The sequence below is a fragment of the Heptranchias perlo genome, chromosome 5 (genome assembly GCF_035084215.1).
Source record: "Heptranchias perlo isolate sHepPer1 chromosome 5, sHepPer1.hap1, whole genome shotgun sequence".
Taxonomy (NCBI): domain Eukaryota; kingdom Metazoa; phylum Chordata; class Chondrichthyes; order Hexanchiformes; family Hexanchidae; genus Heptranchias; species Heptranchias perlo.
Window position 1 is genome coordinate 134,574,758 of NC_090329.1, and position 24,426 is coordinate 134,599,183.

A 24,426-nucleotide genomic window follows, 5' to 3' on the forward strand; every position below is an offset into this window, starting at 1 on the left:
AAAGGACGGCGAGATGGCAGCAGCGGAGTGAATAATAAAAACCTACCATTCCCCAGGCGATCGCAACTTAATTGGTGGCCATTAATCTTATTTCTGGGTTTGCCATCTGAAAGCTGAGCAGCGGGCGGACTGCGCACCTGCATGACCTACTGTCAGCTGAAGCGTCTAGATTCAAAGGGCCATTGCTCCGATGGATTTTTCTGGAGTGAAGAGCAAGGAGACAAAATGGAGCAGCACAGGGGCAAGGATGCTCCAAGATTCAGCGATGCCTCACTTCAGGTGCTGCTAGCCAGGGTGAGGAGGAGGAGAGACCTATTTTACCCGGCCAGCAGGAGGAAGCGCCCTGCCTCTGCCACCAAGGAGGACTGGCTCGGAGGTCATGAGCAGGAGCAACATATCTCGCACTTGGGTTCAGTGCAGGAAGCGTTTCAAACTCGGTCGGCAAAAATGAGTACACTTAATGATTCTCCTGCATTCTGTGTGGAACATCACCATCACCACCACCCCCACCCCACTCACATCATTCTGCACTGCCAAGACTACTCCATCACATCGCTCCTCACACCCACTTAAGGCTCATCCTCAACTTAACTTCATTTCCTGAGCACTTCCTCACCTCCCCATTTGTGACCCCACACTACCACTCACCCCAATCCTGATTCAATGTGATGTCTCTGTCTGATACTCACCCTCTGATGCACCTCTTTCATGGTCAAATATTTGGTTTTTGATAAAGTCACATTAAATGTTATCATTCTCACCACTACTGCCACATCTTGCCCATTCTTAACTCCTTTTTGTGATAGCACCCTTTCATGTGCTTCATCATGAAAGACGACACTTGATGCCACCCTGTGGATGACTTTACAGTGGGTGTATGTGTAGTTGCAGGACTGTTTTGTGCAGGGGGTGGCTGATGTTGGTGCTGCTCTTTCCAGGTGGTGTGAGGACTGGACTATTCTCACTTTGTGATCATGAGAACCGTTCACATATGAGTGACACCCTGGCCTTACGAGCAGCCAGGTGATTCGCTGCTCTGCCCATGGGTTCATCCTCCTCCTCCTCCTGAATGTTCACTGCAGATGTGGATGCTGGATGAGGGCATGGGGCCTCATCAATCAGTACCCCTCTCTGTTGCGCCATGATTTGCAGGACACAACACACTATTATAATGCCACCCACTCTCGCTGGTGCATACTGAAGCGCTCCCCCAGAACGATCCAGGCACCGAAGTCGCATCTTCAGCAGTCCTATCGCATGTTCAATGACCAATCTGGTGGCGATGTGGCTGTCATTGTATCAACACTGTGGCTCGCTGATGGGGTTCCTCAGAGGTGTCATCAGCCACATGTGCAGGGGATATCCCTTGTCACTGAGGAGTCAGCCCTTAAGGCTGTTCAGTGCGTGGAAGAGGTCCGGGATGTTGGATTCCCTCGGAATGAAGGAATCATGGCAGCTGCCAGGGAATCGGGCACACACGTGAAGAAATCTTTTGTGGTGGTCACAAATGAGCTGAGCGTTGACGAAGTGATAACCCTTTCTGATGATGAACAGTCCTGGCTCATATGGAGGTGGTTGGATTGCTATATCGTGCAATCGATTGCATGCTGTACCTGTGCGAAGCCAGCCACAGCGTGGAATCCCACTGCCCTCTCCGTCTGGCTGAGGTCGTCCATGGGGAAATTGACGTATTGCGAGGCCCTGCAAAACAAGCTATCGGTGACCTGCCTTATGCACTTGTGGGCAGACAACTGAGAGATCCCAGCGATGTCACCGGTGGCACCCTGGAATGATCCGGAGGCAAAGAAGTTGAGGTCAATGGTCACTTTAACAGCGACGGGTAATGAGATGCCGCCAGGTCCAGCCTGTAGCAGCTCGGCATGAAGGAGGCTGCAGATGTCTGCGACCAACTGGCGACTCACTCTCAACCACTGTATGCACTGCTCCTCAGAGAGGTCCAGGAAGCTCAGCCTCGGTCTGTAGATCCTCTGACGAGGGTAGTGCCTCCTGCGACATCGGTCCCTCTGTTGTTCCCCTCTCTGCTCTTGCGCAGTTGCCTGTGGCGCAGAACTGTGTTGTAGAGCTACAAGTGGTGGAACTGCACGCTCTGCCTGGCAATGATGGTGATGTTCCTTGTCCTCGGATGTACTGGTGAATGCAGCCATCGCGTCCCCCCATCCTGATGGTGTCAGTTTGAGGGAGTCCGAAAAGTTGGTCAATATGTGTAAACAGAACAATTCTGAGTGGAAACCAAGAATTTTCAGTCTAAACACAAAGATCTCCCACCCAAAAGTTTGTCTGAGAGAACTGAGTGCCCTGCTGCAATAACTGACTTTTTATCCCCATCTGTCAAACAGGGATTTAAATGTGCAAATGGCTGCCGGCTGAAACCCGACTACTTTCCCATGCCGTGCATCACACAGCACGGGAAACACGTTGAGGCAGCATTGAAATCGCTTGCTTCATTCTTAATTAGATTTATGTACATTTCAAGTACTTTAAGTACTTGAATTACTGCTTTAAATATCATCCCGCCGGCTTTAATTGCCAGCGGGACTTCCAGGTTTGGGAATGACGCGCACACCCAAATGGCTCCGGTTCATGCAGGTTCTTCGGCGTGTTGAAGCTGGGATTTCTGCCCACTCCTCAAAAAGCCGATTTTCTTTGTCCCCCCGCCCCAAAGTACCCACACTTATCTTTTAAAATTGTGCCCATAGAGTACAAAAGCAAGGAAGTTATGCTAAACCTTTATAAAATACCGGCTAGGCCTCAACTGGAGTATTGTGTTCAATTCTTTGTACCACACTTTAAGAAGGATGCCGAAGCCTTAGAGAGGGTGCAGAAGGGATTTACTAGAATGGTACCAAGGATGAGGAATTTCAGTTATGTGGCGAGACTGGAGAAGCTGGGGTTGTTCTCCTGAGAACAGAAAAGGTTAAGGGGAGATTTGATAGAGGTGTTCAAAATCATGAATGATTTGATAGAGTAAATAGTGGCAGAAGGGTCGGTAACCAGAGGACACAGATTTAAGGTGATTGGCAAAAGAACCAGAGGTGACATGAGGATAAAAATCCTTACGCAGCGAGTTGTTGTGAGATGGAATGCACTGTCTGAAAGGGTGGTGAAAGCAGATTCAATAGTAATTTTCAAAAAGGAATTGGATAAATACTTGAAAGGAAAAAATTTGCAGGGCTATGAGGAAAGAGCAGGGTAGTTGGACTAATTGGATAGCTAAGAGCCGGTGCAGCACAATGGGCTGAATGGCCCCCTTCTGCGTTGTATCATTGTATGATTCATCAAGATTCTGGGATCACCGTGAACCAGCAACTGAACTGGATCAGTCACATAAATGCCGTGGATACTAAAGCAGGTCAGAGGTTGGGTATTCAGCAGCGAGTGGCTCATCTCCTGACTCCCCAAAACCTCTCCACCACAAGACACAAATCAGGAGTGTGATGGAATACTCTCCATTTACCTGAATGGGTGCAGCTCCAACCACACTCAAGGAGCTCAACACTATCCAGGACAAAGCAACCCACTTGATTGGCACACCATCCACTGACTTAAATATCCATTCCCTCCACCATCGGCGTAGTAAGGCTGCGGCGTGTACTATCTACTGTATGCACTGAAGCAACTCGCCAAGGCTTATTTGACAGCACCTCATGAATCCGTGACCTCCACCACCTAAAAGGACAAAGGCAGCAGGTGCATGGGAATACCATATCCTCTAAATTCCCCTCCAAGTCACACACCGTCCTGACTTGGACATATATTGCAGTTCCTTCGTTGTCGCTGGGTCAATAATCCAGGCTCACCACCATCTTGGCAAGAGCAACTAGGAATGGGTAATAAATTCCTGCTTTGCCAGTGGCGCCCATATTCCAAGAATGATTTTTTTTTAAAAACTTCTCCCAACTGTGCAGGGTGCCATTGATGCTACTCAGGTGGCTATAAGGGCCTATGCTGAAAGCCCCACCCACTTCAACAACAAGAAAGAATTTTATTCCTTGAATGCCTAGATGCTGGTCACCTCATAATGCATGTCAATGCCTCTACCCAGAGAGTTGCCAAGTTTTGTTTATTCTCAGACAATCCAGGATACCTGCTATGCTCAGCCACACCAATGTGAAAGGAGGACTGAGAGGAGACCAGGGTACCTGCTTCAGCCTAGGCTGATGACTCTTCTTTGGCATCCAAGGACAGAGGCTGAAAACATGTTCATTGATGCCTTGGGCGCTATCAGTATTCTAATGTCTTGTTTCCATGCCTGGACAGGTATGGGGAAGCCCTGAAGTATAGTCAGCACCTGCCATCAGGCAGGAGATCACCTTCCAAAGGGACAAAGGGTTTCCCATTTCCCAACCCTTTAAGATGCAAATTGTACCACAGCAGTGTTTGACAATACTTCAGGAAAGTGTGCCTTAGCAAACTGAAGGCTTCTACACGAAAAGTCTGAAATATGAGAAATAAAAGTATTTAAGATATTCAATTCATCAGTAGAGAAATGTTCACTGCCAAAAAAACTAGACTTCAACAGTAACTGAAACAACATTAGAACGTAAGAAATAGGAGCAGGGGTAGGCCATACAGCCCCTTGAGCCTGCTCCACCACTCAATAAGATCATGGCTGATCTTCGACCTCAACTCAACCTTGCATTAAGAAACACTCCATAGCAGACCAGGCTTGTTCAACAGTCATACACCCAATTTATATGAGTTAAATATGCATAAGGCCGGAGCCTTGCCCAAAGTTATGAAACTCAATCTGCAGACTCCTTGCACTCAAAATCACACCTTTGAAAACTGAATGCACCATAAATCAGGTGCCAAGAACCCCACCCTCCACCAGTGAAGCTCTGCGTACAGCTGATCACTGTAAACTTAGCTTTGTAGTATATAAACTTTGTAGATGACAAAAGTTCCTAAAAAGTAACTTACTGGATCTGAATTATAGAGTGGCTGACAGACTCTCTCCAATGCCTGCAGAAACTTCACATTGTCCTTTGCTTCATTAGCTGCATCAGTGATTTGAGAATCCAGTCCTAGCCACATCTACAAAAAAAGGGAAAAACAGATCATAGTCTTCATCATTCTTCAGTGACAGTTCTTCTAAAGACTGTTGTCCTTCACATGATTCTGTAATCTCAGAATCATGTGAAGGACAACACCCAATGATGATTTTCAATAAGATCAAATGGTGTCAGGCAGAACCAGCTCACTTGGCACCCATACTCCCATAAAGTAAAAAAGCACTGGGCAAATATTGGAATGGCAGCTTGTTTTGACCAGTATGCTACTTACTGTCTGGTTTTTAATGCATTCCTTGCAAAGTGCGAGGAGATGCCTGGGTGGGAAATAAGTGTGTGAAGGAAATGTTACTGACAAACAAAGAAGAAACTACTGCTTAAATAATCTCTCTTTCTTCTTCAGATAGTATCCTCTACTCATCACTGGAGACCAACTCAAATCAGACAGGATGGAGGATAACTAAGTAGTAAATTCGACAGGAAGAAGGAGGCCCTGGCAGGGAGGGACAGAGGCCCCAGCCATCAGGACAAATCAGCCAAAACGAGTGTCATCCATAGATGCAAACAATATTGTTTAGTAAACGTATGTGGTTTATTCCACATAGCAACTTTACAAATACCTTGAATGGATAAGTACTTTAGGGTGGTCCAAGAAAGCAGGGGTGAACAGTGTAATGATTTATAATGCCACCAGACTACAGTATCATATAGTGAGTCAGTCTGGATTCAGTCTATTTTTGTTATAAATCTGATCAATTCAGCTCCTTATTTGAGCATCGAGTGTTCCTTAATTATCTGTTCTTGAATGTCATTTGTCATGGACTCCCAAGTCCCACAAATCTATTCCAATGTCCTGGGCAACTTTCTTTCTAACCCGGCCCCACCACCACCACCCCCCCACTCCACTTTATTGAATCCTCACTTTCATGAACCTCTCACACTTCACAGATACAAAATGATTATTTTTTAGTTATTCACCCCGCTGATCTCAGCAGTCTGTAAACAACTGCAGCTTCGTGGATTGGTTGATTTAGACCAGTGGCCTTAAAGGACAGGGCAGGTTAGCAACAACCACAGTTCTACTCCAGACCCCAGGCTACCTGTGAGTTATGCCATGAAAGATGCTCTACGTTTTTCTCTGCTTTTTCCATTAAGCTATTTTGTTGACCCTATGTGCTCCTCTGAACTTTCCTCTCTTTTTCCTAAAAGCTTGAAATCCCTATCCAACACCCATATTCTTCTCCCTGCATCTGCATGGAAATCAAGGCTCATCATACCTTCTCCCACACGAGGGAGTTTGAGCAGCTAGGGGCTAAATTAAAAAGCAGAACCTCAAAGGTAATAATCTCTTGATTATTACCTGAGCCACGAGCAAATTGGGATAGGGTAAATAAGATAAGAGAGTTAAATTTGTGGCTCAAAGATTGGTGTGGGAGAAATGGGTTTCGATTCTTGGGGCACTGGCACAGTTCTGAGGAAAGTGGGAGCTGTACCGTTGGGACGGGCTTCTTCTGAACCGTGCTGGGGCCAGTGCTCTGGCGAATCGTGTAACTATGGCGGTAGAGAGGGCTTTAAACTAAATAATGGCGGTGAGGGATCAAGTAAGGGAAGATGTAATAAATTGAAGAAAGAAGACAAGACAAGAGAGCAACGGTAGCAATAAGGGAAATGATAATCAGAGAGTGGCAGGAAGTGACAGAGCATGCAAACTTAAGAGGGAGCCGGCAGATAAGGCTAGAGGTTGCAAAAATACTAAAACGACAGCACTTAAGGCTTTGCATCTGAATGTGCGTAGCATTCATAACAAGATGGATGAATTGACAGCTCAAATAGAAAGAAATATGTACGATCTGATAGCCATTACAGAGACATGGCTGCAAGATGACAAAGGCTGGAACCTGAATATTCAAGGGTACTTGACATTTCAGAAGGACAGGAAGCTAGGAAAAGGTGGAGGGGTAGCTCTGTTAATTAAGGATGACATGAGTATAATAGAGAGAAATTACCTTAATTCTAAAGACCCAAGATGTGGAATCAGTTTGGGTAGAGATAAGAAATAGTAAAGGCAAGAAGTCACTTGTGGGAGTGGTTTATAGGCCCCTAACAGTAACCACACTGTAGGACAGGGTATACAGGAAGAAATAATGGGGGCTTATAAGAAAGGAACAGCGATAATCATGGGTGATTTCAATCTACATATAGACTGGAAGAATCTGATTGGCAAATGTAGCCTGGAAGATGAGTTCATAGAGTGCTTTCAGGGCAGTTTCTTGGAGCAGCTAGTTCTCGTGCCAACCAGAGAGCAGGTTATTCTAGATCTGGTAATGTGTAATGAGACAGGATTAATTAATGACCTCATTGAAAAGGAGCCTCTAGGTAGCAGTGATCACAATATGATTGAATTTCGCATTCAGTTTAAGGGAGAGAAGAGTAAGTCTAAGACTAGTGTTTTAAACTTAGATAAGTGCAATTATGAAGGCATGAAGACAGGGCTGGCTAAAGTGAACTGGGAAATTAGGTTAAGGGATAGGTCAGTAGAGATGCAGTGGCAGACATTTAATGAGATATTTCATAACACTCAGCAAAGATACATTCCAGTGAGAAAGAAAGGCTCTCGGGGAAGGAAGTACCATCCGTGGCTAACTAAGGAAGTTAAAGATAGTATCAAATTGAAAGAAAGAACATACAATTCCACGAAGATTAGTGGCAGGTCAGAAGATTGGACAGAATATAAAAAAACAGCAAAGAATGACTAAAAGAATAATAAGGAGGGAGAAATTAGAGTACGAGAGAAAGTTAGCTAGAAATATAAAAACAGATCTTAAGACTTTCTACAGGTGTTTAAAAAGGAAAAGAGTAAGTAAAGCGAGCGTTGGTCCTCTGCAGAGTGAGTCAGGGGAATTAATAATGGAGAATAAGGGAATGGCGGATGAATTGAACAGATATTTTGCGTCCATCTTCACTATAGAGGATACAAATAAATGCCAGAAATAATTGTGAATCAAGAGGTAAAAGGGAGGGAGGAACTTAAAAACATTTACAATCACCACATTGACAAGTGCCAGGCAATGCCCAAGAGAGAGTCTAACCACCTCCCCTTGACATTCAACGGCATTACCATCGCCAAATCCCCCACCATCAACATCCTGGGGGTCACCATTGACCAGAAACTTAACTGGACCAGCCATATAAATACTATGGCTACAAGAGCAGGTCAGAGGCTGGGTATTCTGTGGCGAGTGACTCACCTCTTGACTCCTCAAAGCCTTTCCACCATCTACAAAGCACAAGTCAGGAGTGTGATGGAATACTCTCCACTTGCCTGGATGAGTGCAGCTCCAACAACACTCAAGAAACTGTAAGGAGTCTTACAACACCAGGTTATAGTCCAACAGCTTTATTGGAATCACAAGCTTTCGGAGCTTTCCTCCTTCGTCAGGTGAGTTGGACTATAACCTGGTGTTGTAAGACTCCTTACATTTGTCCACCCCAGTCCATCACCGGCATCTCCACATCACTCAAGAAACTTGACACCCCATCCAGGACAAAGCAGCCCGCTTGATTGGCACCCCATCAACCACCCTAAACATTCACTCCCTTCACCACCGGCGCACTGTGGCTGCAGTGTGGACCATCCACAGGATGCACTGCAACAACTTGCCAAGGCTTCTTCGACAGCACCTCCCAAACCCGCGGCCTCTACCACCTAGAAGGACAAGGGCAGCAAGTGCGTAGGAACAACACCACCTGCACATTTCCCTCCAAGTCACACACCATCCCGACTTGGAAATATATCGCCGTTCCTTCATCGTCGCTGGGTCAAGATCCTGGAACTCCCTTCCTAACAGCACTGTGGGAGAACCTTCACCACACGGACTGCAGCAGTTCAAGAAGGCGGCTCACCACCATCTTCTCAAGGGCAATTGGGGATGGGCAATAATTGCTGGCCTCACCAGCGACGCCCACATCCCATGTACGAATAAAAAAAAACAGGGACAGGGTTCTGATAAAAATATTAGAACTAAAAGCTGACAAGTCCCCAGATCCTAACGGACTTCGTCCTAGGTTCTTAAAAGAAGTGGCTGTAGAGATAGTAGATGTATTGGTATTAATTTTCCAAAATTCCCTAGATTCTGGAAGGGTCCCATCAGATTGGAAAATAGCAAATGTAACTCGTCTCTTCAAGAAAGAAGAGAGACAGAAAGCAGGAAACTACAGGGCAGTCATAGGGAAAATGCTGGAATCTATTACTAAGGAGGTTATAACAGGGCACTTCGAAAATCTCAATGCAATCAGGCAGAGTCAACACGGCTTTGTGAAAGGGAAATCGTGTTTGACTAATTTATTAGAGTTCTTTGAGGAAGTAACAAGCAATGTGGATAAAGAGAATCCTGTGGATATGATGTACTTGGAATTCCAGAAGGCTTTTGACAAGGTGCCACATCAAGGGCTACTACACGAAATAAGAGCGCATGGTGTAGGAGGTAACATATTAGCTTGGATGAAGGATTGGTTAGCTATCAGGAAACAGAGAGTAGGCATAAATGGGTCATTTTCAGGTTGGCAAGACATAACAAGTGGAGTGCAACTGCGATCAGTGCTTGGGCCTCAACTATTTACAATCTATATCAATGACTTGGATGAAGGGACCGAATGTATGGTTGCTAAATTTGCTGATGACACAAAGGTAGGTAGGAAAGTAAGTTGCGAAAAGAACATTAGGAGTTTACAAAGGGATATAGATAGGTTAAGTGAGTGGGCAAAAATTTGGCAGATGGAGTATAATGCGGGAAAATGAGAACTTGTCCGCTTTGGCAGGGGGGATAGAAAAGCAGTATATTATTTAAATGGAGAGAGATTGCAGAACTCTGAGGTACAGAGGGATCTGGGTGTCCTAGTACATGAATCACAAAAAGTTAGTATGCAGGTATAGCAAGTGATTAGGAAGGCAAATGGAATGTTGTCGTTTATTGCAAGAGGAATGGAATGTAAAAGTAGAAATGTTTTGCTACAGTTGTACAGGGCATTGGTGAGACCACATCTAAAATACTGTGTGCAGTTTTGGTCTTCTTATTTAAAAAAGGGACATAATTGCTTTAGAGGCGGTTCAAAGAAGGTTCACTCGACTGATTCCTGGGATGAGGGGGGTATCTTATGAGGAAAGGTTGGACAAGTTGGGCCTTGGAATTTCTAAGAATGAGAGGTGATCTTATTAAAACATATAAGATCCTGAGAGGACTTGAAAGGGCAGGTGCTGAGAGGATGTTTCCCCTTGTGGGAGAGACTAGAACTAGGGACCATAGTTTAAAAATAAAGGGGCTCCCATTTAAGACAGAGATGAGGAGAAATTTTTTCTCTCAGAAGGTCATGAGTCTGTGGAACTCCCTTCCCCAAACAGTGGTGGAGGCAGGGTCATTGAATATTTTTAAGGCTGAGTTGAATAGATTCCTGATTAACAAGGGAGTCAAAGGTTATAGTAGGTAGACTGGAAAGTAGAGCTGAGGTCACAATCAGATCAACCATGATCTTATTGAATGGCAGAGCAGGCTCGTGGGGCCGAATGGCCTACTCCTGCTCCTAGTTCGTATGTTCTAACTTGTTTTCTCTCCAACCCTCAACAGCTTGGGACTTCTCCCTTCCCTCAGTCCACCCATCCTCCTACAATCTACAAGCTTATAACACCCAAACTTGGTCAGCTAATCACCACTTCCTGACAGTGCGTCTTCTCATTCATTCTTTCCAGCATCCAGCTCACCCCTCCAGAGTCTACAGATCTTCCATTGCCACCCAGCCATCGCCCAACTGATCCCAGTTCCACATGTTGATCATTCTCTGTGTAAAGGTCTTACTGATATTGGTCCTAAATTTTCTTCCCTTAGTCTGACCCTGTGCCCTCTCAGAGTTTAGTTTGAAGTCATACTCCAGAGTTCCATTTTCAGATGTCAGCCTTGACTCAGTGGTAGCACTCTCACTTCTGAGTTAGAAGGTCTTAGGTTTAAGCCCCACTCAAATGACTTGAGCACATTAGTACTGAGAGTCTGCTGCAGTTTTGGAGGTGCCATTTTTCAGGTAAGACATTAAACTGAGGCCTCTTCTGCCCTCTCAAGTGCACATAAAAGATCCCATGCCACTAATTGAAGAAGAGCAGGGAGTTCTCCTGATGTTCTGGTCAATACTAATCCTTAACCAACACCACAAAAACAGATTATCAAGCCATTGCTGTCCCAAAGTGGCTGCCGCATTTCCCTACATTACAACAGTGACTACACTTCAAAAGTAATTCTTAGGCTGTGAAGCAGTCTGGGAGGTCCTGAGGTCATAAAAGGTGCTATAGTTCTTTATGTCTCTTCTCAGTTTTCTTTACTTCAGCAAAAAAAGATTAATCACTCAAAGCTTTCTTCATAACTTATTCCCCCAATACCTGGATTCATCTTGGTGACTATTCCCTGAAAGCTTTCTAATGCATCCATACCCTTTTAGAAGTACAGTGATCAAAACTGCAGTGGGTTGGTTCCATTTGTCATGTGATCTTAGTAAATCAACTGTTATCTTTTTCTGTAAGTATAGTTTATATAATTAATAAGGGCCACCAGTAATTTCCAGAGGTTCCCTGATCTCCAGCCGTAAAACCACAGCGAAACAGCATAAACCTCCATTTATGGAACTTCTCGGTGGTTTGAAGATCAGGGAATCTACCCCCGTATGTCCTGTTATCTTTCCAATTAAAAGTCCTATGTTAACAGCATCTATGGGCTAATTGTGTCCACATCTGGTTGCACCTACTGTCAAGTTTTTAAAAATAGAAAATGCTGGAAATAATCAGCAAGTCAGTATGGAGAAAGAAACAGAGTTAACATTTCAGATCTATAACCCTTCATCAGAACTGGAAAAAACTGAAAATTAAACAGTTTTTAAGCAAGTACAGAGCCAGGGAACGGAGGGGACCCATCTTTTGCTTCTTTACGTCCCATTACTACCCTCCTTACCTTCCACCATCATCCGGTTGTCATTTAATCACTCCTTCCCTCCACCTTCCCTTTTGTTCTTTCCTCCCTTCCCCATCCTCCCCCCCACAATTTCCAGCACAAATCAGGCACTGGGCGGTACTCTGCTAAATTTGTCTTGGTGGCGACAGCTTTACGCCCGTAAAGAAGATGCAACAATGTTCAATTTATGCCCTATGGGAACTCCTGTGCAGTCTTAAAAAAAGACAGTTCAGCCTGCATTCTTTAGCAGTAGACTGCTGGAATAATCAGGTAAGAGAGGAACAGTGTTTGGCTCTTTCACTTCAGTGTTTGGTTGTTTCACTGTGCAGTTGCATAGGGTTGTCATGCGTCATATCTGAAGGGAGTATCCCTTGCCTCCCAGCTGCCATCCAGCCACCATTTTGGGAGCACTGAATATTGGGGGGATGGTAGACTGGTACAGGATAAATGCGACGTGACAGCTGCCTGGATATCTTGCAGAAACTTGTATGATCCTGTTTCTGTGATTGGACACAAGCTGAACATTAATAGAATGGTAGCCAAATGCTGCTGGCTGGTGTACTGGTGCCCTGACAGCAAGGTGTGCATAGTTGTGAGATGAGAAGGAGCCAGTGGCGAAGAAGTTAAGAGCTGCAATGACCCCCTGGACAATCAGGCAGCAGGTAATGTTCCAGGAGGAAGCAGGGGTCTGCAACAATTTGCCTTGGTCTGCGACAGCCTAAGTGGATAAGGGCAGTCTCCTGAGGCACTGCTCCTCAGCTAGAATCAAGAAAGTGACTCAGCTTATACACCCTATGTGCTGGTTATGGCCTCCTATACGCCCCTGCACGCCCCCCTCGCCCCCCCCCCACATCAGCTGTCTTCTGATAGGTCCAGTTGCAGATGGTGCTGATTGCTGAGGCGAGCTATGTTGTTGTTGCTGCTGCTGCTGCGGTTGCTGATGATGCTCCTCCAACCAAACAAAACTAGCAATAATAAAATCCACGATAAGTACAGAAAGCTTACTGAGGATGAAACGGTAAAAAAGTACAAAAGTAGCATTCAGGAAGCTGGAAACTCTCCTGGAAAACTAGACAGCAAAAAGAACATATGATCTACTTACCTGCTGTTCCATTAAAACCTGATTCAGTGGCTCTGAAAGACCAATCCTGCTAAGTTTTACTGGCTGATTAGGCACTGAGCAAAACTTCCGCAATTTTTAGTTAAAACGACATTGGGTTACTAATTGCGTCATAGGACCCTAATTTTAATCTATTCATGAGGCTCCTGCCTGTCTGTGGCAGATGCCTGTTCCAAATCCAAAAACTGTGCAGTTAAAATGACAGTGGGCAGGAGCGTGGCAGGAATGCATCAGTAAGAATGCCACCTTCCCAGCGGGGCCGCCAAATGGCTTTGAAGTCGTGGGACCCAGATTTCAGAGACACACGCCTGAAAGGTGTTCGAAGTACATCATACTTACATTTAGGATGTGAGGTCAATCTTTGAGCATGTACAGCAACTGACAGGTGTGGCTCTCGAGTCGACAGCTCTCCCTTCTAACAACATCACGGAAGTTTACTCTTTCGCAGCTTCCAGACCATGACAATTATTCTGTCTTAGGGCTTTCAGGGTCTGATAGCTGGCATTAGACCAGACATGTCACTGATCTTTGGGGCCACAGATCCACGGCCAAGTGACAGCTGGAGTCTGCCTGCCTGATATTGTTATCTCTCAGAACAACAGTACATGCTAGGCCTACTCCTCAGACAACCACACCAGTGGAACATAGAAGGCAAGATCAGGCTGCATTGGAGCTCCCTCCGGAGTTGCAGCCAGCAGCAGCTCCATGCCAGGAGCCAGATGCCATGAGTACAGGCCACTTAAGTTCTTTGATTCTTCTGTACAGCATGGGTTGCCAAACACCTCCAGCAATAATGTCCCAGACTCTTCCATCGCCATCCCTGGGTATGTCCTGTCCCACCAGCAGGACAGACCGACCAGAGGTGGCGGTACAGTGATATACAGTCAGGAGGGAGTGGCCCTGGGAGTCCTCAACATTGACTCTGGACCCCATGAAATCTCATGGCATCAGGTCAAACATGGGCAAGGAAACCTCCTGCTGATTACCACCTATCGCCCTCCCTCAGCTGATGAATCAGTCCTCCCCCATGTTGAACACCACTTGGAGGAAGCACTGAGGGTAGCAAGGGCACAGAATGTACTCTGGGTGGGGGACTTCAATGTCCATCACCAAGAGTGGCTCGGTTGCACCACTACTGACCGAGCTGGCCGAGTCCTGAAGGACATAGCTGCCAGACAGAGCCTTCGGTGAGCGAACAAACACGAGGGAAAAACTTACTTGACCTCGTCCTCACCAATCTACCTGTCGCAAATGCATCTGTCCATGACAGTATTGGTAGGAGTGACCACCGCACAGTCCTCGTGGAGACGAAGTCCCGTCTTCGCCCTGAGAACACAATCCAATGTGTTGTGTGGCACTATCACCACGCTAAATGGGATAGATTCAGAACAGGTCTAGCAGCTCAATTGAGTATCCATGAGGCGTTGTGGGTCATCAGCAGCAGCAGAATTCTATTCCAGCACAATCTGTAACCGCACGGCCCGATATATTCCTCACTCTACCATTACCAACAAGCCAGGGGATCAACCCTGGTTCAATGAGGAGTGTAGAAGAGCATGCCAGGAGCAGCACCAGACATACCTAAAAATGAGGTGCCAATCTGGTGAAGCTACAACTCAGGACTACATGCATGCTGAACAGCAGAAGCAACATGCTACAGACAGAGCTAAGCGATTCCACAACCAACGGATCAGATCAAAACTCTGCAGTCCTGCCACATCCAGTCGTGAATGGTGGTGGACAATTAAACAACTAACGGGAGGAGGAGGCTCTGTAAACATCCCCATCCTCAATGATGGCAGAGTCCAGCATGTGAGTGCAAAAGACAAGACAGAAGCGTTTGCAACCATCTTCGGCCAGAAGTGCCAAGCGGATGATCCATCTCGGCCTCCTCCCGATAACCCCAACATCACGGAAGCCAGTCTTCAGCCAATTCGATTCACTCCATGTGATATCAACAAACGGCTGAGTGCATTGGATACAACAAAGGCTATGAGCCCCGAAATCATCCCGGCTGTAGTGCTGAAGACTTGTGCTCCAGAACTAGCTGCGCCTCTAGCAAAGCTGTTCCAGTACAGCTACAACATTGGCATCTACCCGACAATGTGGAAAATTGCCCAGGTATGTCCTGTCCACAAAAAGCAGGACAAATCCAATCCGGCCAATTACCGGCCCATCAGTCCACTCTCAATCATCAGCAAAGTGATGGAAGGTGTCGTCGACAATGCTATCAAGCGGCACTTACTCACCAATAACTTGCTCACCGATGCTCAGTTTGGGTTCCGCCAGGACCACTCGGCTCCAGATCTCATTACAGCATTGGTCCAAACATGGACAAAAGAGCTAAATTCCAAAGGTGAGGTGAGAGTGACTGCCCTTGACATCAAGGCAGCATTTGACCGAGTGTGGCACCAAGGAGCCCTAGTAAAATTGAAGTCAATGGGAATCAGGGGGAAAACTCTCCAGTGGCTGGAGTCATACCTAGCACAAAGGAAGATGGTAGTGGTTGTTGGAGGCCAATCATCTCAGCCCCAGGACATTGCTGCAGGAGTTCCTCAGGGCAGTGTCCTAGGCCCAACTATCTTTAGCTGCTTTATCAATGACCGTCCCTCCATCATAAGGTTGCTGATGATTGCACAGTGTTCAGTTCCATTCGCAACATCTCAGATAATGAAGCAGTCCGTGCCCGCATACAGCAAGACCTGGACAACATCCAGGCTTGGGCTCATAAGTGGCAAGTAACATTCGCGCCAGAAAAGTACCAGGCAATGACCATCTCCAACAAGAGAGAGTCTAACCACCTCCCATGACATTCAACGGCATTTCCATCGCCAAATCTCCAACCATCAACATTCTGGGGGACACCATTGACCAGAAACTTAACTGGACCAGCCACATAAATACTATGGCTACAAGAGCAGGTCAGAGGCTGGGTATTCTGCGGTGAGTGACCCACCTCCTGACTCCCCAAAACCTTTCCACCATCTACAAGGCACGAGTCAGGAGTGTGATGGAATACTCTCCACTTGCCTGGATGAGTGCAGCTCCATCAACACTCAAGAAGCTCAACACCATCCAGGACAAAGCAGCTCGCTTGATTGGCACCTCATCCACCACCCTAAACATTCACTCCCTTCACCATCGGCGCACTGTGGCTGCAGTGTGTACCATCCACAGAATGCACTGCAGCAACTCGCCAAGGCTTCTTCGACAGCACCTACCAAACCCGCGACCTCTACCACCTCGGAGGACAAGGGCAGCAGGCACATGGGAACAACACCACCTGCACGATCCCCTCCAAGTCACACACCATCCCAACTTGGAAATATATCGCTGTTCCTTCATCGTCGCTGGGTCAAAATCCTGGAACTCCCTTCCTAAAGCACTGTGGGAGAACCTTCACCACACGGACTGCAGCGGTTCAAGAAGGGGGCTCACCACCACCTTCTCAAGGGCAATTAGGGATGGGCAATAAATGCTGGCCTTGCCAGCGACACCCATATCCCATGAACGAATTTTTAAAAATCCAGGCCCTCAGGTGGCAATTATAAGGAGCTCTAGGCACATGTTGGCACCCTGGGTTTCAAAAAGAGTGGGGCGACTTCTAAATTATTACATTGGATGGGTAGTGGATTGAGGAAACATCTCTTTATTTGCAAGTGGGGGAGAAGGAGGTCCGGCTATGACATCAAAGGTAAACTGGGTTACACAGAGGAGATGATGACCGAAAAGATCTGTCCTCAGATACCCCTTGCAGAAGTCAGCAAGGATTCCTCTAAGTGCAGGTCATTCTGACGTTCTGCTCAATGTAGTTTAGGATCCCTCGAACAAAGGTCTCTTCATCAGCTGTGTTAAAGTCCAGGCCTTCCTGAAATCCAAAGTTGTAAAAGACACAGCAGGCTATAACTATTCTGGATACTTCATGTGGAGAATACTGTGACTTGTCCAGGCAGTGAAAGCATGTTTTCAACACCCCAATGACCCTCTCGATGACCAGCCTAGTTGATGCATTTGAACACTGAGGGAGTGGAAGCCCTTCCTGTTCACGTAACTGAGTGGGTCTTCTTTCATTGCCCTCAATGCAACGTGGAGTGCCATCAATTGTACCCTGGACTTTGGCGAAGCTAGCTATCCCATTAATCTGTGTGGTGCTGCCTTGCTGTAACTCTAAAGATTATGAATTGGGCTGATCTCATGTAAGGGTGACAGTGATCTGATGAATGCATGCCATATGCTCCTTAGATGATGTTACAGAGATCGCCTGTGGCTGCATGAAATGACCTTGTGCCATAGAAGTTGAGGGTGGTACTCACCATCATAGGAACGGAGAGAGCAGTGCAAGCACATAAGCCTGGCTTGAGATCTTCTTGAGGTAACAGAGACGCCCTCTTTCAACTTTGATGCAGTGCACTCTTCTCATGCAGAGCTCCTCAAAGAGATCCTCATATGACCTGTCCTGCCAGTATATTCTGGAGGCAGCAGGCGGAATAACATCTGGTGGGCTGCACCTTTCTTAAATGGAGCTGAGTATCCTGTACTGAAGCTCCTCCTCCATGATAATAGCATACAGTGGTATGCCATAAAGAAACTCATACCTGCTCCTAAAAAGTCCTGACTGCAGGTGAGGGTCCAAAAATATGCCAATGGGCTGATCCTGTGAGATGCAGTCAGAAGCAAGAAATAAAAGCAAAAGAACAGGTTCAAAATCATTTCCAAGCTGCAGAAATCAATACTTAAACACTCCAGACTCGACAATCTCACAAACTGCTCACTTCCGCCTTGATCAGGTGATCCTGGCAGATGCTGCACCTTATGTATCTCCATCTAACTTAGCCAGAATGCACTAGTAGTGCAAACTCAGGAAACTGCAGCTGCTAAGCCACTAGCTCTCATTTGGACATATGCAAATGAGGCAAGCGGGGTTTCAGCAGACAGATCACGGGAAGGCTTCGTAAGAGCAAGGAAACTCAGGGGAAGAGTTATATTGGTTCACCAGGAGGAAACAATTTGCACCTGATTTTTCTGACTCAAAATATTTGCTACACAGTTTATATATTGTAACGTGCTGAAAAAGGCAAGGATATTCATCGCCTGACTTTTATAAGCTTAAAATAATTTCCTTGTTTGGATGGGGTAGAATCTATCCTTCTGCACTCCTGGCACATTATGGGAGCACATATCTCAGTGCAACACATTCCAAACCAATGACTTTCCATCTTAATTTTAATGGACTATTTCTCAAGCTGGATGTATGCAGGAGGAACTTTTTACTCTCATATTCAATGTCCCTACGTATAAAATCCAGACTTCCACTTCTCTGATGGAATAGGGGTTGGGGGTAATATATTAGCATGGATAGAGGATTGGTTAACAGACAGAAAACAGAGAGTAGGGATAAACGGGTCATTTTCAGGTTGGCAGGCTATAACTAGTGGGGTGCCGCAAGTATCAGTGCTTGGGCCTCAGCTATTTACAATCTATATTAATGACTTAGATGAAGGGACCGAGTGTAATGTAACAGGGACTGCAGCGGTTCAAGAAGGCGGCTCATCACCACCTTCTCAAGGGCAATTAGGGGTGGGCAATAAATGCTGGCCTTGCCAGCGCGCCCACATCCCATGAACAAATAAAAAAACAATCCATGTGTGCTGACGATACAAAGCTAGGTGGGAAAGTAGGTTGTGAGGAGGACACAAAGGGCACGATTTTAACATTGAAAAACAGGTGGGTTGGGGGCGGGGGGGCATTCAAAATCGCAACCATTTCAGATCCATCCCCAATCCTCCCATTTCCGGTTTTCAATGGGGTGGAACGGCAGGCAGGCGACTAACCCGCTCCCAGGAGGTGAGTTGGTCACTAAAACCTTTCAAGGAGGCTGTGGGCCTCCATTTTTGCAGATTTTGCAATTTCAATACATGGGGGCCGAATTCCGGGGCCTTCTCCTCCACGCCATATGAAAGGAGGCGAGAAGGCCCGAAACTGCAGATAAGTGCCTTTCTGGCACAGCTTGTTCGCCCAGAAGAGGAGGAGTGCTTCCACCAGGCCCAACAAGCCTACCGGCAGCGACCCACCAACGATCGCAGATCCCCCCTCCCCGCCCCAATCTCCGACATCCTCACAACGATCACGGACCACCCCCTCCCCCAAACGATCGCGGACCACCCGCGGTGACCCCCGGCCCCCCCACCCGACGAGCGGGAACCTCCAATCCTGACAACGCCCTCCCTCCATGACTGACCCCCGATCCCTCTCCCCATGACTAAATACTCCCCATGACCCACGTGCCCACCCATGCCCATCAGTGTCCTGTGCCCACCCAAACCCATCAGGGCCCTATGCCCATCCATGCCCCCCCACCCCCCCCCCCATCCATACAATCAAAGACTTACCTGGACTTACCTGAACGCGTTCACCACCAGGCTGCTCTCCCGTCCGACTGAGGCCAGCCTGTTGATCAGATCGGCCAGTGGGATGGGAAACTGACGAAAAAAAAGACGTCCTTATGTCAAAATCGTAAGGATGTCCGGGAAACCCGTACTTCCGGGTTTCCCGTCCGCAATTTCACCCCCCACCCATCACCCGCTTCCCAGCTTGGGGTCAAAATCATGCACAAAGAGTCTGCAAAGGGATACAGACAGGTTAAGTGAATGAGCAAGAAGGTGGCAGATGGAGTATAATGTGGGGAAATATGAGATTATCCATTTTGGTAGGAAGAATAGAAAAGCAGAATATTTTTTAAATGGTGAGAAACTATTAAATATTGGTGTTCAGAGAGATCTGGGTGTCCTCATTACAGAAACACAGAAAGTTGGCATGCAGGTACAGCAAGCAATTAGGAAGGCAAATGGAATGTTGGCCATTATTTCAAGGGGGTTGGAGTACAAGAGTAAGGAAGTGTAAGAATTAACCCAATAACTGATGTAATTTAGTATAATTATAATCAATAGCAGAAGTAGAATGAAATGTACTATGAATCTATGTATCTATAAATGTAAACTGTACTGTGTATTAATGTGGTATGAACCCTGTAACGTGTGTTTAATAAGAAAGTGCTGGTGAGCCGAGAAGGATGCATGATGGTTATTATAGTCAAGTTTGGAGTTAAAACTAACAGAATGCTGACAACATGAAAGTAGAAATTAAGAGACATTGGGGAAATGTTATCACACAGCTAAGGAAGGATGTGCTGAAATAGCATAGTGTCTAAAGACATGTAGATAAAGGGACTGAAAGTTAATTAAATCAAGGAGTCACCCAGGCTCAGGACTCTCTTTCTCGAGCCCCTGCAAGCTAATGAATAGAAGTTTGTTTATACCAACGGTCCTGTGAAGACTGGCAATGCAAACTCTAAGGTAAGGTACCGTTAAGTCTGTAACAACAAGGTACAGATGGTAACAGGAGTTGCCTGGAATGTAACATCTAAAGGGTGAGAGACATGATTAATGGTAAGGCTGAGAGATGTGGATGTGATCGTGAACTGCCACATAGACTGAAAAAGGGTATAAGAAGAGACCTCAAAAGCTGAGGAAGGCACGCAAGATTCTGGCGAGGAAGAAGAGACCTCTTCAGTCAACAGAACACAGCCAGAGAGAGAGACTGCGCGCAGTCACTTGGAGGGATACTTCCGAGGTTTCAAGGAACAGACTGTGACTATTTCTCTTTGTTAAGAATCACTTTCTTTGTACTAATTGTGATGTGCTTAATAAATCTGTTTTGCCTTTAACCATAATACCAGTACTGTGGTGGTCTTGTTGTTGTCACGAACCAGTCCTTGGATTGGATTAAATTATAATCCTGAAAGTAGGGCTTTAAATCCTACAGAAGTCTTGCTACAATTGTACAGGGCTTTGGTGAGACCACATCTGGAGTACCGTGCACAGTTTTAGTCTCCTTATCTAAGGAAGGATATACTTGCCTTAGAAGGGATGCAACAAAGTTTCACTAGATTGATTCCTGGGTTGAGAGGGTTGTCCTGTGATGAGAGATTGAGTAAAATGGGACTATATTCTCTGGAGTTTAGAAGAATGAGAGGTGATCTCATTGAAACATAGACGATTCTGAGGGGGCTTGACAGGGTAGATGCTGAGCAATTGTTTCCCCTGGCTGGAGAGTCTAGAACTAGGGGACATAGTCTCAGGATAAGGGGTCGGCCATTTAAGACTGAGATGACCTGGAAGAAAGATGAGGAGGAATTTCTTCAGAGGGTTTTCTCTAACCCAAATGGCTGTGGATGCTGCGTCGTTGAGTATATTCAAGGCTGAGATAAATAGAATTTTGGACTCCAGGAGAATCAAAGGATATGGGGATCAGGCGGGAAAGTGGAGTTGAGGTCAAAGATCAGCCATGATCTTATTGAATGGCAGAGCAGGCTCGAGGGGTCGTATGGCCTACTCCTGTGCCTAATTCTTATCTTCTTAGAATCATAGAATGGTTATAGCACAGGAGGTGGCCATTCAGGGCCATAGTACAAAAAAGAGTTAAGATGTCTAAAAATGTTAAAAAGACAAATCTAAACGCACTGTGTCTGAATGCACGAAGCATTCATAATAAGGTAGACGAATTAACAGTGCAAATAGATGTAAACGGTGTATAATATAATAGCAATTACAGAGATATGGCTGCAGGGTGAACAAGGCTGGGAGCTGAATATCCAAGGGTTTTCAATATTTAGGAAGGACAGGCAAAAAGGAAAAAGAGGTGGTGTGGCATTATTGGTAAAGGATGAAATCAGAGCAATAGTGAGAAAGGATATATCAAGATGTAGAATCAGTATGGGTGGAGTTAAGAAGAACAAAGGGGCAGAAAATACTGGTGGGAGTTGTCTTTTTTTTTTATTCGTTCACGGGATGTGGGCGTCGCTGGCGAGGCCAGCATTTATTGCCCATCCCTAATGTCTATAGGCCTCCAAACAGTAGTGGTAATGTAGGGGATGGCATCAAACAGGAAATTAGAATCGTATGTAGCAAGGGTAATACAGTAATCATGGGTGACTTTAATCTACATATAGACTGGCCAAACCAAATTAGCAATGATATTATGCAGGATGAATTCCTGGAGTGTGTACGAGATGGTTTTTTAGACCAGTACGTTGAGGAGCCAACCAGGGAACAGGCTATCCTGGATTGGGTATTGTGCAATGAGAAGGGGCTAATTAATAATCTTGCTGTGCGGGGTCCTTTAGGGAAGAATGACCATAACATGGGAGCCATGGAAATAGTGGATGCATTGGTTGTCACCTTCCAAAATTCTATAGGTTATGGAACAGTTCCTGCAGATTGGAAGGTGGCAAATATAACCCCACTATTTAAAAGAGGAGGGAGAGAGAAAACAGGGAACAACAGGCCGGTTAGGCCAACATCAGTAGTAGGGAAAATGCTAGAGTTTATTATAAAAGATGTGATAACAGGACACTTAGAAAATATCAACGGGATTAGACAAAGTCAACATGGATTTATGAAAAGGAAATCGTGTTTGACAAACCTACTGGAGTTTTTTGAGGATGTAATTGGTAGAATAGATAAGGGAGAACCAGTGGATGTGGTTTATTTGGATTTTCAGAAGGCCTTTGATAAAGTCCCACATAAGAGGTTAGTGTGCAAAATTAAAGCACATGGGATTGGGGGTAATATACTGGCATGGATTGAAAATTGGTTAACAGACAGGAAACAGAGAGTAGGAATAAATGGGGCTTTTTTGGGGTGGCAGGCAGTGACTAATGGGGTACTGGAGGCCCCAGCTATTCACAATATATATCAATGATTTGGATGAGGGAACCAAATGTAATATTTCCAAGTTTGCTGATGGCACAAAACTTCATGGGATCGTCAGTTGTGAGGAGGATGCAAAGAGGTTTCAAGGCGATTTAGACAAGTTGAGTGAGTGGGCAAATACATAGCAGATGCTGTATAATGTGAAGTTATCCACTTCGGAAGGAAAAACAGAAAGGCAGTGTATTATTTAAGTGGTGATAGATTGAGAAATGTTGATGTACAAAGGGACCTGGGTGTCCTTGTACACCAGTCACTGAAAGCAAACATGCAGGTGCAGCAAGCAGTTAGGAAGGCAAATGGTATGTCAGCCTTCATTGCAAGAGGATGTGAGTACAGAAGCAAGGATGTCTTACTGCAGTTATACAGGGCCTTGGTGAGACCACACCTGGAGTATTGTATACAGTTTTGGTCTCCTTACCTAAGAAAGGATATACTTGCCATAGAGGGAGTTCAGCGTAGGTTCACCAGACTGATTCCTGGGACAGCAGGACTGTCGTATGAGGAGAGATTGGGTTGAGTCGGCCCAAGAAGAGTGAGAGGGGATCTCATTGAAACATATAAAATTCTGTCAGGGCTAGACAGACTGGATGCAGGGAGGATGTTTCCCCTGGCTGGGGGGTCCAGAACGAGGGATCACAGCCTCAGGATACAGGGTAGGACATTTAGGACTGAGATGAGGAGACATTTCTTTGCTCAGAGAGTGGTGAACCTGTGGAATTCTCTACCACAGAAGGCTGTGGAAGCCAAGTCACTGAATATATTTAAGAAGGAGCTAGATAGATTTCTGGACACAAAAGGCATCAAGGGGTATGGGGAGAAAGCGGGAATGTGGTATTGAGATAGAGTATCAGCCATGATCATTATGAATGGTGGAGCAAGCTCGAAAGGCCAAATGGCCTACTCCTGCTCCTATTTTCTATGTTTCTATGTTTCAGCCCATCGAGCCCATGCCAGCTCTAAGTAAGAGCAATCCTGTTAGTACCATTCCCTCGCTTTTTCTCCGTAGCCCTGCAAATTTTTTCCCTTCAAGTATTTATCCAATTCCTTTTTGAAAGCCGCGATTGAATCTGCATCCACCACCCCTTCAGGCAGAGTATTCCAGATCAGAACTACTCGCTGCATAAAAAAGATTTTTCTCACGTTGCCTTTGGTTCTTTTGTCAATTGCCTTAAATCTGTGTCCTCTGGTTCTCGACCCTTCCGCCAATTGGAACAGATTCTCTTTATTTACTTTATCTAAACCCGTCATGATTTTAAACACTTCTATCAAATCTCCTCTCCAACATCTCTGCACTGAGGAGAACAACTCCAGCTTCTCCAGTCTATCCACATAACTGAAGTCCCTCATCCCTGGAACAACTCTCATAAATCTTTTCTGCACCCTCTCTAAGGCCTTTGCATCATTCCTAAAGTGCGCTGCCCAGAATTGGATACAATACTCCAGTGTGGCCAAACCAGTGCTTTACAAAGGTTCAACTTGCTTTTGTACTTTATGCCTCTATTTATAAAGCTCAGGAGGCC

The 24,426-nt window shown here is 45.8% G+C and overlaps 1 protein-coding gene across 1 annotated transcript in view; it reads right to left on the reverse strand.

The window, feature by feature from the left end:
- LOC137322210 (dynein axonemal heavy chain 8-like) overlaps positions 1 to 24,426 on the reverse strand; it is a 1,468,904-nt gene that overhangs the window by 1,331,365 nt on the left and 113,113 nt on the right. Inside the window, exon 8 of the mRNA XM_067985326.1 lies at positions 4,942 to 5,055. Within this exon, the coding sequence (XP_067841427.1) occupies positions 4,942 to 5,055 (114 nt within the window). The remainder of the gene's footprint in view (positions 1 to 4,941; positions 5,056 to 24,426) is intronic.